The 15849-nt window shown below is 29.1% G+C and overlaps 1 protein-coding gene across 1 annotated transcript; it reads left to right on the top strand.

The window, feature by feature from the left end:
• Nucleotides 1-2046: 2046 nt before the first annotated feature.
• LOC146957440 (cytochrome P450 709B2-like) lies at nucleotides 2047-6588 on the top strand. Its single transcript, XM_085736578.1, has 5 exons — nucleotides 2047-2382; nucleotides 2517-2740; nucleotides 4795-5045; nucleotides 5160-5532; nucleotides 6039-6588. The coding sequence occupies exons 1-5, from the start codon at nucleotides 2106-2108 to the stop codon at nucleotides 6468-6470; spliced, it is 1557 nt and encodes a 518-aa protein (XP_085592704.1). The 5' UTR covers nucleotides 2047-2105; the 3' UTR covers nucleotides 6471-6588.
• The last annotated feature ends 9261 nt before the right edge of the window (nucleotides 6589-15849 follow it).

Below are 15849 nucleotides of genomic sequence, written 5' to 3'. Positions count from 1 at the left end.
TCCAAACCATATTTGTCAATGATGCACAAATTTGTGTATTGTGCATTGTAAACTGCAACATTCCATAGAAAATAGTCGATCTCTGTTTGTACTTTGTGCAATAACACAACACCAAGTTAAGGCTAAGTCACCAGCTCCAGTTTTTTAGTGTTTTTTCATGCTAAAGATTATGGAATTTCATACTTTTGTCCGTCTTAATAGTCAAAAGAATTAAAAAATTAAGGACAATGTCGCACTCTTAGGTAATTCCTTCGACGATTCTGTCAAATGAAATACTATAAAATAATCAATGATTTGGAAAATGGTAGTAAAAGAATATGAGCCGCAAATCTTTTTGATTTTCCTTTCAAGAATGCACATACATGATATATCATTGTCATGGACGATCTTATGCATCAGCAGCCATGTCACAATTTTCCAATGCATAATGCATGACGTCAAGCTGAAACAGATACAAATAATTTTTTTATCCATTCACATAAATAGAAAAATAAATAAAAAATAATTTAGTCACATTATTTATTTATTTTTTATTTTTTTCATTTATGTGTATGTCTAAATATTTTTTATTTATGTTTGTGATCAAGTAAACATTTCTCTAGATGTTATTAACTTGTTTTTTGAACAAGTCTTACTTGCATGGTCACAAAACGAAATTTATAGTGCTTGGAAACACACAAAGAGTTACATATCCATAAAATGGAAGTTATTTTTTTGTTCTCTTTAGAAAAAAAAAAAGTCTTTTTATATATGTGTCTAAACAGGGTACATTTAATATTGTGACCACACAAAAATAACTATGTTTTCTTATACATAAATGATATTTTCACATTCAAATTTAGTGTTTGATTGTTTGTTGGAACTTTTAATTCTTGTCGTCATTTTTAATAAAAATAAGTTTTATAATAATTAAAAACATTGAACATATTGACAAAAAAATGGAAACCTACATTGTTATATTTTATTTTGACGTCCCTCAAATTTATAAACAATTTTTAGTGACAATTTTGATGGTTAACTGATTCATATTGTTTTTTTGTACACTAATGCATTTTTGTACACTAATTCATATATTTTGTTTAGCTTCTTAAAAAAAAATATAAGAACAATTACATATTTACATTGGCAAAACTCATCAATTTCCACCACAAATAACTAATTACTATTTTGAACATCATAAACTATATTTTTTTTAAGTCTTCAAACATACGTGATACTTCTCCTATTTCAAATATAAACAAAAAAACTCAAATAAAGATGATTTATTAAGTTTTTTTTTAAAAGAAAATTTGAACATAACACATTAAATTTGAAGCAAATAGATAAGGACGACAAATAAATTATTTTGATTGGTGTCAATTCAACATGAATAACTTTATCCACTTTTTATTGATCAGTAAATAAGAATTTGCCATAAAAAACCCTTAAACTTTTTAAAAACATTCAATCTATTTTCAAAAAAATATTTAAATTTTTTCCATAATAGCTTCTCTTTTTTTATCAATGGAAGAAAAAGAGTAGTGATATTTGTACACCTCTTTCTAAACAACTTCCATGACAACTTTTTTTTTCTTTATTTTGATTGGTCAAAACTCAAAATTAATAGAGAGAGAAAAAGGTAGAGAGATAATAAGAATATAATGTGAGTATGAGAGAGAATGTTGTCAAAAAGTTGTTAGAAATTGGTTTTATAAATATCATTTCTCGAAGAAAAAACAAGATAGAAAAGAAAGTTAAGATCTAACAAAAAAATACCCTCATAGTATCGGTTATACTTATACTAACCAATAAAGAAAAATCTAAAAGATTATACTAGATCAATGGCAAAAAAACTAAGGTCGATCGATTGGCCAAATTTGAAACTGCTCTTGATAATGCGATTAGACTTTTTGATTTTTTTGTCATAAAACCTTATCTAATTGTATTTGTTTTTATAATGAAAATAAACATATGAAATGTCAAAGTGGGCCCTTCTTATTATCAAAGTGGACCCTTCTTATCAACAACTTAGTATTTAACCAACCTCGCACTAAAAATCTAGGAGATATATTTGTCTGTTTAGGCCTCTCACTCGCACACTGAGGGACATAGAAACACAATTAAAAATGGGATATCTGATTACTGCTGCCATAGTGACTTTCACTATTATGATAATGTCAAAAATTTGGAGAATATGTGTAATTCTCTTTTGGAGACCATATGCAATGACTAGGCACTTTCGAAAGCAAGGAGTCATTGGACCACCTTACTCACTTGTTTCGGGTTCACTTCATGATATCAAAACAATGATGAAGGATGCAAGGAATATGGTCATGGATAAATACTCAAACGATATTACTCAAAGGGTTCTTCCTCACTACCAAATATGGTCCTCCTTATATGGTAATTTATTTCTCTTCTATATATACCTCATCGATTTAAATATAGAATTTTGTCGACTAAACCACGAGAATTAAGAAAGTTAGTAGTGTATAAACACACGTATGAGTCTTAATAATTTTTCACCATGCATGCAGGGGAGAGATTTCTATATTGGTACGGAACAGAACCGAGGATTTGCATCTCTGATGTAGAGCTGGCCAAAGAGATTTTATCAAATAAATTTGGTTTTTATGAAAAACCCAAAACAAGGCCTTCGATAGTAACCATGATAGGAGAAGGTTTAGTTCTTCTCAATGGAGTGGAATGGGTTAGGCGCAGAAGGATACTCAATCCTGCTTTCTCTATGGATAAACTCAAGGTCTAATTAACTCTCAAGTTTAGTTTTCTCCGTAATTATAACACCATGCACAATATCAAATTAAAAGAGGAAATTTTCTCATCTTTTCTTAACTCATCATTAAAGTATGACATAAAATAAAACTATGATGAGATTTTTTTACAAAAAAAATATAAAATAATTCAAAGATCTTTTTTTAATACAAAAATGTTTTATGGTCATCCACTTGGATAAACAATGAATTGATCTAAGTTGTTATAGTTTGAAAATTAGGTTTGAAAGGAAAAACTCATCTTGTATACCTAATATGTTTTTTTGACAAAAGTTAGTCATTATTACTAAACGATGGTAAATTTTTTGTATTTTTATCATGGTAATCTAAAAATACCACACCCACTACATCTAGTTAATCACATGTAAAAATATGGATAATTCAATTGAGTAAATGATTAATTCAATTTACATTGAAAATTGTGCTTAACTCAACCATATTTTTAAACACAATTAACCTAATGTCGTGCAAGGGTATAAAAAATGGATGTTGATGTATTACTACTGTCTTGAATATTTGTGCAGATGCTCTATGTGGAAGTTTTTACTTTAAAACATCGTTCTTAGAGTTCAAGTTTTTTCTTTCGAAACTATTCATGAATTTTATTTTATTTTAAAATAAAGTGGATTTATATTGCATGTAGTCGAAAAATCATATTAATCAATCTTTTAACCCGTAACCATATTATTATTAAAAAAAAAAAAACTCAACCGTATTTATCACTACAACCAATCAGAGTTGTATATGAAGATTGAAAGGGAAGTAATTTTAGACACCCGAATCCAATCTGTCACTAGAGAGAGAATGAGAACGATATGATATATGTAATAAGTTGGTCAAGTGATATGAACAAAAAGAGATAGAGAAAATTAGAAGTTGAATGAGTGTAGAAAAAAATAAGAGTGTTCAAATATAATTGTTCTAAAAAAAGTTTCATATTTTGTGGTTATCCTTTTATATTTGATTTTTCATGCTTAAAATATGAATAATCTCATCTTCATTCAACGGTATCATTAAATATGTGGTATTGTGAGTGATGACAAATTTACTTTAAATGGATGTGTGATAGCCACAGACAAGGTCCAGTGACAATGGTGGCTTTTTCACTGCACACGGTCCAGTGACAATCTCAGTCATTAAATTGTTTTTTAATGATTTTTATAGAGTCTAGTGAAATAAAATGAATGACTGAGATCCCACAGGACTCTCCAGTCACTGGAGCAGATCTGCTCCCGATAGCCATAAACACTAAGGGGTTGGTGCATCGGTAAAAAGACATATATTAGATTTGAAGTTTTTGGGTTCGAGTTTCATTAGTTTTTTTTTATCAAAAGTAAATGAAAATTCTTTTGTAAACATTTTTAAGTTTTAAGGTTTTATCTATCTTAGATTGGGACACCTTCTCCCTACCAAATTTTTCTTGATAAAAAAGTACCCCTTCTACAACAAAATAAAAATAAATGATATCTTTGAAAAAAAATAAATAAATAAAATAGATCTAATAAGTTAAATATATTTGGTCTAAAATTTAGAAATACACACCACTGAAATACTAGGAATTAGTTTGCACTTTTATTGTGAACAAAAGTTTATACTAACCAAAACAAGACTTATACCAATTTTTTTTTTTTTTTTGAAGTTGTATTAGAATCTCACGTCAAAATTTTCGGAGTATTGAATATATATGTGTGTGTAAATTTGAACACTTTCATTCATTCCTTGAGCTAAAAGCGAGGTCCAAACGCATTTAACAAATTAAAACCAGCCTTTTAATTTTTAGACATGATTTTCAATAGCTATCATATTCTTTATTATAAATTCAATGGGTATAACCAATATATGGTGTTACATACATGCGTATCAACCCTTTAAATAGATCTCTGCTATCTCGAGTTGATACCTTGATTTACCAAGAAAATAGTCATTGGTAAAAATAAGTAAAAAGAGTAGAACTCAAGTCTTCTTTCATTAGCATTTGGCATTGTATATGCGTGCATTCTAAATACTATATCATATATGGCAGGTTATGATAAGTAGAATGGCAGCATGTACCATTTCTATGCTAGATGATTGGAAAAGGCAAGCTATTGAAACAAAGGAGAAATCAAAGACAATAGAGATGACTGAAGAATTTCGAGAGCTAACAGCAAATATAATTGCCCACACTGCCTTTGGTACCAGCTTTGTTCATGGAAGAGAAGCTTTTGATGCACAAACACAGCTTCATAAGCATTGCGTAGCTTCAAATTCCGACGTTTTCATTCCTGGCACTCAGTATATTAATCAACTTCTCTTGCTTACTATAGATTCATTGGTTCTGCATAGATCAGTACATAAATAATTTTTTATTTTTTTTATTTTTAATGTTTTGGATTCTTAATGCTGCAGATATTTTCCTACTAAGTCAAATATTGAGATATGGAGGCTTGATAGGAAAATGAAGAAATCACTACAATGCATTATAGAAAGTAGGTTGCAAAATTCTCAATCAGATTGTTCTTATGGAGATGATCTACTAGGAGTAATGATGGATACAGAAAAAACAAATGATCATGGTCCTAAAAAGTTGAAGATGAATGAAATCATGGATGAATGCAAGACCTTTTTCTTTGCTGGTCATGAAACCACTTCAAACTTACTTAATTGGACTGTCTTTTTGTTGAGTTTGCACAAGGATTGGCAAGACAAACTTAGACAAGAGGTCCAACAGATTTGTGGCATGGAAATTCCTGATGCAGATATGCTATCAAAGTTAAAAATGGTAATATTAACTCGAAAAACTTCATTCTTAGTTTTTCAGATTTAGGTCTAGAGCATTGCTATTTAACCGACTTATGGAGCAGACCCTCTCCTGTGGAAAGTGTGCAATTAAACAATAGAACAATTGGAATTCCCCTTGGACTCTCTCCGGTGAAAATCTCACGGGAGAGGATCCGTGTCCCAATTTAATACAATTTCGGTGGTACAATATAGTCGTAGAGAAAAGATAATAAAAGAGAGAAAATGGCTATGCTAGGCTACTAAACTAACTTTCGCCATTCATTCTCTATGTTTATTACATTCATCAATTCTCTACTTATACAAGTTAAGCATAACATAAATTAACATATTCACGACACTCTAATCAACTAGCAAATAACTCATCATAATGAGATCTCTTTAGATCATTCTAGAAATCGGTGACTCATAATCGAAGAAAACTAACTTACAATGGTTTAAGTCTAACATCTTAACAAAATTAACTAACAACGTGTCTCATTTTTAAAGGTGAATATGGTGTTGCTGGAAGCATTAAGGTTGTACTGTCCTGCAATACAACTAGAAAGAGTGGCTTCACAAGACATGAAATTAGGAAATTTGATGATCCCTCGAGGAACATGTCTCACAATCCCAATAACAATGATTCACACAAGTAAAAAATATTGGGGTGAAGATGCAAATGAGTTCAATCCAATGAGATTCATAAATGGAATATCTAAGGCCTCAAATCACCCAAATGCTCTACTTGCATTTTCTGTGGGTCCAAGAAATTGTATTGGTCAGAATTTTGCTATGTTGGAAGCTAAGACAGTGATGACTTTGATTCTTCAAAGGTTTTCTTGGTCTCTTTCTCCTGACTATGAACATGCACCTGTTAACAACCTTACTTTGCAACCACAACATGGCCTTCCCATCATTATTAAACCATTGCAGTTATAATTCTTGTGTCTATTGACACTAGCTATATTTATCGTTTCTTCAATAATACTCCAACTTATAATTACTATATACACTTTGTATCAAAATAATCATTGGATATATATATGTGATTCTAATATTTTACTTGTGTTATTTCATTGTGTGTGTATTGACACTAGCTATCGTTTCTTCAATAAAGCAATGAAAATGTAGACAGGTGCCGTTGGAACTTGAGAAAAGTTAAGGTTGACACCTACGTTGGGTTCTAGATCATTCCAAATTCGAGTGGGAAGATTAGCAGCTGGAAGTTTTGAAGCCATATTTTTTGAGATGGAATATTGATAAGAAAAATCTCAAAACGATCCACTTTTATAAACTTCAAAATCCAAAATTTTCAAAGTAAATTGCCAAAAACAATAATAAGATCAATGACGCGTTTTTACTTTTTTTTCATTTGTCATTGTTTTAGTCAAGCTAAAGCTTAAGCGGTTGCTTACATTAATTTTTATCAACTCTTATTTTTACAAACAAGAAAAGCATTTAATAAGAATAATAACAACCTCTCGGAAAAAAAGAAGAACAATAGCAACTAATTACCACCACCGATTCATATTCACACTTAGCTCACCATGGTCCAGTTTCCAAACTTTCATAGTCTATGTGTAACAGGAATATAGCCAATAGAGACACATGCCAACATCTTATTTACTAAAACATTCATACTAATTATAATTAGTGAAATATTTATAGATGATTGAAATGCAATAGATAAGAATATTTAGTGAAAAAGAATTATAAATGTTCTATTGATGTTATAAAAGAGATAAATTATTTGAAACAAAGTAAAACAGAAAATGAAACACTTAAATAAATGTTGTAGTATTTAGAATGCATGCATATACAAAGATCTATTTTCTTTTTACTTATTTTTGCCCATGACTATTTTCTTGATAAATCAGGTATAGGCTTGAGATAACAAAGATCTATTTAAAGCGTTGATATATCAATTGTGTAACACCATATATTGGTTATGCCAATTGAACTTATAACAAAGAATATGATATCTATTGAAAATCATGTCTAAAAAAATAAAAGGTGAGTTTTGTTAAATGAGTTTGTTAGCTCAAAGAATCTAAACGTTAGAACGCGCGCATATATATATATATATATAGGGGGTTGTTAACTTACTTCCACCCAAAAACATGAAGGAGTAAGTTAGCAACCCTACTCCCACTTGCTTTTGACCAATAACCCAAATCTTTCCTTTCAAACTAGTTTAAATTAAAGGGTAATAAAGTAATTTACTTATTTAAACAAAATCAATTTTTATTTTGGGTACTCCCTTTGACCAGATTTTTTTCCCTGCACTTATATTTCTAGACTATGTACAGATTTATTTTTTTTTGACGGAAGGACATTGCATTTTTTTTTCCTGGACTATGCACTTTTGTTTTCTCTTTTGAAGGAAGGATTTTGCACCTTAATTTTTTCCGATCAAAAAATAAGTGATGCGTTTCCTTTGTAACATTTTCTTTCGTAAAAAAAAAAAAATTACCTTAATGCATAACTTGATTTTTCTGAATTTTTTTTTTCTACGTGTGGTATAACGTGGTTTTGTGGGTAAAGACGTTAACAAAATTCTGGTGTTTTTTACTAAAATAAAAAAAAAAGGATTAAGCTTTTCTTGTAAAAAAAAAAACATAAGTGCTTTAGTACACAACAAATATTAAGGAAACATGTTTTTTTTTTTGTTTAATTTACTAATTTATCCTTTACTAATAACATAACTTAAATATAAGAAGAGTTGGGTTAAAAAAAAAATTACCTTAATGCATAACTTGATTTTTCTGAATTTTTTTTTTCTACGTGTGGTATAACGTGGTTTTGTGGGTAAAGACGTTAACAAAATTCTGGTGTTTTTTACTAAAATAAAAAAAAAAGGATTAAGCTTTTCTTGTAAAAAAAAAAACATAAGTGCTTTAGTACACAACAAATATTAAGGAAACATGTTTTTTTTTTTTTGTTTAATTTACTAATTTATCCTTTACTAATAACATAACTTAAATATAAGAAGAGTTGGGTTTTTAGTAAAAAGCAAGTGGGAGTAGGGTTGCTAACTTACTCCTTCATGTTTTTAGGTGGGAGTAAGTTAGCAGCCCCCATATATATATATATATATATATATATATATATATATATATATATATATATATATATATATATATATATATATATAGTCCAAAAAAATTGACAATATGAGATTCTAATACTTCAAAAAAGAATTTAGTATAAGCCTTCTTTTGGATAGCAAACTAATTCCGTATTTTAGTGGTGTGTATTTCTAAATTTTAGACTATTTAGATCTCTTTATTATATATATTTTGTTATTGAAAGGGTATTTTTTTTATAAAGAAAAATTTGCTGAGATATGGTGTCGCCGTCTAATAAATAGAATACCTTAAGGTTTAAAAACTTTTAAAAAGAATTTACATTTATTTCCTATGAATAAAACTAATAAAGCTCGAACCCAAAACCTTAAGATCTAAGGTGTATATCTTTTTAAGTTGTCATCACTCGCAATAAGACACATTTAATGAAACCGTTGAATGAAGATGAGATTATTCACATTTTAAAGGTTGAAAAACATAAATTTATAAGGACAACCAAAAAATATGAAATTTTTTTTAAAACAATTATATTTTAACAGCTTTAGTTTTTTTATATTCATTCAACATTTCATTTTCTCTCTATCTTTCTCTTCTCAACACTTCACCAATAAATCCACTTTCTTTTAAAATAAAACAAAAACAATCATGAATAAGTTTCTATCTAAAGAAAAAACTTGAGCTCTAGGAACAAATTTTTAAAATAAAACTTCCGCATAGAGCATCTGCACAAATATTCAAGGGTTAATACGTTTTTACCCCCCTGTAATACAGGCGAGTTCCGGTTTTCCCCCCTGTAAAAAAGATTCTTTCGATTCCAACCCTGTAATATAAAGATTCCGTCGAAAACCCCCCTGAGCACATTTGAGACACCCCCAGCAGATGACGTGGCATGACGTGGCGCGCTGAGTCACCTATTCTGCTGACGTGGCACGCTAACTGTATAATTAATTTTATTTTTTATTTTTTTATAAGGACACGTGGCATTTGTCATTTTTTTAATTAAAAAATAATTTTTTTTAAATCTAAAAAACGAAAAATAATTCAGAAAAAATAAAAAAATTCCGAAATTTCTTTTAAAAATTGGAAAAATTAATAAAAATGAAAAAAAATCTGGAAAATTTGAAAAATTAAAAATAAAATCTGAGAAATTTTAAAAAATAATAATTTAAATTCTGGAAAAATAAATAAAAATTGAAAATTATGAAAAAATTCGGAAAAAAAAATTAAAAAAATTAATAAAAATGTAAACAAAAATCTGGAAAATTTTAAAATAATAATAATTTTTTTATGGAAAAATAAATAAAAATTGAAATAATGGAAAAAATAAATAAAAATGGAAAAATAGATTTTTTTTGAAATTTAAAAAATTAGAAAAAAGTTCGGATTTTTTTCGAAATTTAGAAGATATTTAAAAATACTGGAATTTAATTTTCAAAATAAAAAAAGTTTAGATTTTTTTCGAAATAAAAAAACTGGAATATATTTAAAATTTTAAAAATCTGGATATATATTTTTTAAAACCCAATTACAATATGAAAATTAAAAAATTTATCATCTAAAACTTCTTGCCTATGTAAATTTTTTAATTTTCATATTGTAATTGGATTTTAAAAAAATATATATCCAGATTTTTAAAATTTTAAATATTTTCCAATTTTTTTATTTCGCAAAAAAATCTAAACTTTTTTATTTTGAAAATTAAATTCCATTATTTTTAAATATCTTCTAAATTTCAAAAAAAATCCGAACTTTTTTCCAATTTTTTAAATGTTGAAAAAAAATCTAAATGTCTTTTCTGCTTTTTTATTTTATTTTTCGAAAAAAATAATCTGATTTTTTGTTATTTTAAAATTTTAATAAAATCAATCTTTTATTTTTTTTAAAAAAATAATCTGATTTTTTGTTTTTTTTTTGAAGAAGCCAAAATAAAATTTATTCAAAACGTAAAGAATCCCATCTAGCACAAGGAATGCTAGGCTAGGATACTTAAAAGCAACATACAAAGGAAAAGTGTGCCGTATATACACGGAACACTCAAATAAACACTCATACATCAAATGCAAATTTCTAAAAACAAACCAAAAACAACCTCCACTGAGGGCCCCCAAGACCAATAAAAACTAAAACCCCAAAACCACAAGTTTACCCGCCCTCCAAAATAACCATCAAACCTACCAAAAAACTGTGCAACCGCACCTTGCTTCTCTTCTGCAGCTCAACGCATTTAAGCACATGTAAAATCACCACCTAGAAAACACATAGCTCAATTCTTGAAACAAGCTACACTGATTTTTTGTTATTTTTAAAAGATTTTCAGTTTTTAATTTTTATTATTAAAATGATTTAATGATGTGGTATGTATATACACACATGTCATGCGAAATTTTTTTTTCCAGATTTTTAATTTTTTAAAATTTTTTCAGTATTTTTTTCATTATTTTTAATTTTTATTAATTTTCCAACATTTTTTTAAAAATAATTATTTTTTAAAATTTTCCAAATTTTATTTTTTATTTTTAAAATTTTTACAGGGGGAAAACTGGAACTCGCCTAAATTACAGGGGGTAAAGACATAAAAAAATGACAAATGCCACGTGTACCCTATAAAAAAATAAAAAATAAAAATAATTATACAGTCAACATGCCACGTCAGCTGAAAAGGGTGACTCAGCGCGCCACGTCACGCCATGTCATCAGCTGGGGGGTCCAATATTCGACCAGGGGGTTTTCGACGGAATCTTTATATTACAGGGTTGGAATCGAAAGAATCTTTTTTACAGGGAGGAAAACCGGAACTCGCCTATATTACAGGGGGATAAAAACGTATTAACCCAATATTCAATACTAATGATAGATCAAAGTCCACTTTTTATACACTTTTTTTAGTGTATAAAATTATTGGAGAGATAGAACCTGTCATAGCACATGGTTTCTTCTTGCGATGACATGTTTATAAGATCTTGAGGTCTGTGTTAGTTTTACATAGTCCACGGTAGAAAAGATTAGACTTTAAGTGGTTTGGACATGTAAAGAGAAGACATGTGGAATATCATGTATTAAGGATAATAGATCAGATGTAGGGCAGTCAAATCATAAGAGATAGAAAAAAAGACCTAAAAATATTATATTAGACATGAATTTTTTTATAGAATACTACAATGTCAATTGATTTATGTAATCTTATGCCTTTCTCTTTTTTCTTTTTTTTTTTGAAAGATTATGCCTTTCTCTTTGACACCTTTGGTTTTTGTAATTAATCTTTGTTAATTTTTTTTTCTTCTCTTTGACATCTTGTATGTCACGATAAAATCACAATAATATATGTAGTGAATGATAAATATTTATATTGAAAAGTAATCGGAAATACTAAACTAATTATTGTAGGATTGAGTTTATCTGATTGATAATCAATCAGCAGAATTAGATTTGATGCATGAATAAGACCGGGAATTCTTTGATATTATTTTTATTAATTAATTGCCAATTTATGGCTTGTAATACAAGCTGATTGCATATCTTTGACATATGCATGTGCTAATGTTGCCTTTTATGGTAATTGGCTTTGATTAAGTGGGTTACATTAGGGGTCTTCTCGAATTGACCCCTCTAAGTGGCATGATTTATTAGCACTGGAGGAACATGGGGTGCTTCCTGGAAGAAACTGTGAGTGCTAACTCTATTTTACCTATCAACGCAAGAAATGTTGCAAATTCCATCAAGAAAATTCTATTTTACCTCCTCTGTGTGCTAACTCCATTTTACCGGAAAAAAAATAAAAATCAAATGTCTTCTTCTATCAAATCAAAAACAATAAGCACCCATAAAACTATATTACAAATTAGGTAAATTTGACACATATCAACTCTCCACAACTTAGAATTTTGTTTTTTATCAAATAAAAGTCTTGTAAAAACAATTCAAACATGGTTCAAACAAACTATAATGCACAATGGATAATCATGGTTTGTTAACAGTAAAGCACTCTAATTCCAATCCTTTTTCAGGCTTGCATTATTCTTGAATGAAATCCAATGTCAAATGACAAAAGTCATGGTATTAATAGATGAAAGCATGTTTATGAAACATCTGCAAGATCAAAGTGTAATGTTCACGAATTCTAATCAAAAGTTAATAATTTAGGATCACATTCCTCACAAAAAAAAAAATTCACTCACAAAAATCAAGCAAGATGCAAGTGTTTCTCTCATTCCATGCACTCCATTCACCCAAAATCAACTTGTTAATCATCTCTACTTATATCACAAGATACATAATCAAACATGAATCATTAAGGTCTTTTCAAAGTTGTAATGTGGCTATGCTCCAAAAAACAAATAGGTTAAGAGAGGATTATTTTCACAATTTTTGTCGGTTGAACTAGAACATGTAAACCAATAAATTGTTGTTTATCCAATTAAAAAAAAATTGTACAAATTAACATTTTTTTTTTGAATGACATGTCCGTATTAATATATAAGTCGTTTTTTTTTCCGGTAACAAATTTTGCATTCCTAACCAAACAATAGAACTCAAGTGGTTAATGAACGACGAATCGTTCGAAAGAATCTGATTCAATTCCTAAGCGAAACAATTATTAACCATACTATCATTACCTCATGAACGAACCTCTCTTTCCTCTGAGAACCAGAGGGTTAACACAAAAACAATTGCATTCCTAATTTACGAGTAGGGATGGCAATTGGATCCAGGCCCGATGGGTACCCGAAAAAAAATACCCCTAATGGGTAGGGTAAAACCCCGCTTTCATGGATCTGGGCATGGGTCCAGGTAATACCCATAAATTTAAATGGGTATGGACACGGGTAAGGGTACTATAGTGCCCAGCCCCACAACCCCGCATATGCATATTTATATAATATCATAAATAATTTATTTATTTTGGTGTATGATTAATTAATATATTTAGCTATTTAAGCCTAAACCTAAACCTAAACCAAAAAACTACTTAATACAATAACAACTCCATCGTGCCGGTGTACAACTTTTTTAGGGATATTTTGGATTTTTTATTTGACTAAATACTACGATACATACTATTTTATGAGTAATTTTTTAAAAATTGGATCATAGTTTTATTTGAATTGTGATATTTTTATTGTTTTTTCATTGTTAAAGTGCGGGTAATGGGTGCAGGTATGTGGACTTAGGTATCCATAGGATATGGGGAAGGGTACTAAATTTGTTGCCCACGAGGGTACGAGCATGGGTACGAGTATTTTTTACAAATGCGGGTATGGGGAAGGGCCTTGTAGTACCCTACCTATAGGGTACCCATTACCATCCCAATTTGCGAGTATATTTTTCTCTTGACATGTATGTGTGTCTATGTATATATATATATATAAGGAAAGTAGAAAAGAATAGAGTAGTACTATTCCTATACAATTTGGAACCAGTACAAGTGATATCATACACACAGACAAAAAAACGAAAGTCAAATCCCATATCTTTCAAAAACCACTAATTAATCATAGACATCATGATTATGAATTTGCTGGATTGTCATCAATGAAGCAGTAATAACTAATAATCTTACTGTTGATTGAGCTTTGTGATCCATGCATGAGCTAATTTAAAGAAAATTTGTCTTTGTACACAAATACACCTTATTGACTCTTTAAGAGAGAAAGAAATAAAAAAAAAATAAAAAAATTTATGTGAATATGTGATAGATGTAGTATATTGATGATAAAGATACAAAGAAAATAGAGAGAAAATGATATACATACTATTGAATGAATATTGAGAAATTAGAGATGAGGTAATTATTTAAAGTAAGCAAATTGAAGTATATGCAAAGTTATATAGTTGGTAGTTAACTAAACAAATAAGTATAAATTAATAATTAAGAGATAGGTTAAAGAGGGATTTGCCGACTATCACTGTATTATGATGATTATTATGTGGCAAAAGAAAAGAATCAACGACAATTTCAATTCATTCATTAACATCTATCTATCTATCTATCTATCAAACTCAAAGCAAATTGTAATTTGTAAAGCACACAATAATAATAATAAACTCCAGCGACTTTGACTTTGCCCCACGTACTCCTTGTAGGCTTGTACACACACATTGTCCCACACACACACTGTCCCACACACACACATACAATATGCCTGCTTATATTATGAGATATTCTCATCAGACCGCCAGGGTCACGATAGCAAAGGGTTGATGATGATAGATTGGTATTCGAAAATGATCTTAAACTTTAGGGATGATTGATATTGGTTTTTAGAAGTTGAATTGTATGATTCTCCTCAGTCCAATCACACGATATACGATATATAGTTTTCCTCGTATGATTTTGGTTTTGTAATTTCTTAATCAACTACGATATTTTGACATTTCAATTTTTCAAGGCACTGTCAACAATTTATTTTCTCTCTATTTCTCTCTTTCAATCAGATCACCAACGCATTACTGACTATTTTTTATTATACAAAAATGGAATTGTTGTATAAGTGATAACCTGCCATTGTGAAAGAGTGTCAAATTTTAGATGGCATCTTAATTGCTAATGAGATGAGGTGAAGAATAAGATGAAGAAAGCACTTGTTTTGTTTAAAGTAGATTTCGAGAAAGAATTTTTCTATTCACACCCCATGTATTTCTGGTTACATCCAAATTGCAATAAGATTTCTTTCATTGTCACTTTAAGATTTTACCATCGTTCATCCGCAAACAATCATGGATGTTCAATCAATCTCTATAGAAGATTGAAGAGTGAATTAAAACATCTTTCATCCATACTAGATTCCATATAAGCAAGTGAATTTCTTCTTCTTTTTCAATGATGCTAGAGTTTCATTTTTTTTATTCTTGTTCAACGTTGATATTTTATACACTGTACAACGACGATTATTTGATGGTGCAACACCCAGGCGTTAACATTAATTTACATTGTTGAGGTTAACTTAAATTTAGTTTTAGTAGGTTCATGTAAATTGAGTTAAATAACCTACTTAAACTGTGTTTACATGTACATACTTAAAATAAGATTACGTAGAATCATTAAAAAAGGTTGAAGAGGTTAAAGCAAAATTTAACTTTTAGTATGTACACTTAAACTCGTTTACATGACCTACTTAAACTAAGTTTAAGTATGTACACTTAAACTCAGTTTACATGACCTACTTAAACTCAACTCACATGACCTACTTAAACTGAGTTTAAGTATGTATGCTTAAACTAAATTTACTTGACCT

The sequence above is a fragment of the Medicago sativa genome, chromosome 1 (assembly GCF_051527215.1).
Source record: "Medicago sativa cultivar Bolivia chromosome 1, Bolivia_mono, whole genome shotgun sequence".
Lineage (NCBI taxonomy): Eukaryota > Viridiplantae > Streptophyta > Magnoliopsida > Fabales > Fabaceae > Medicago > Medicago sativa.
Note: the sequence above shows the minus strand (reverse complement) of the source record. Positions and strands in the feature narration are given on the sequence as shown.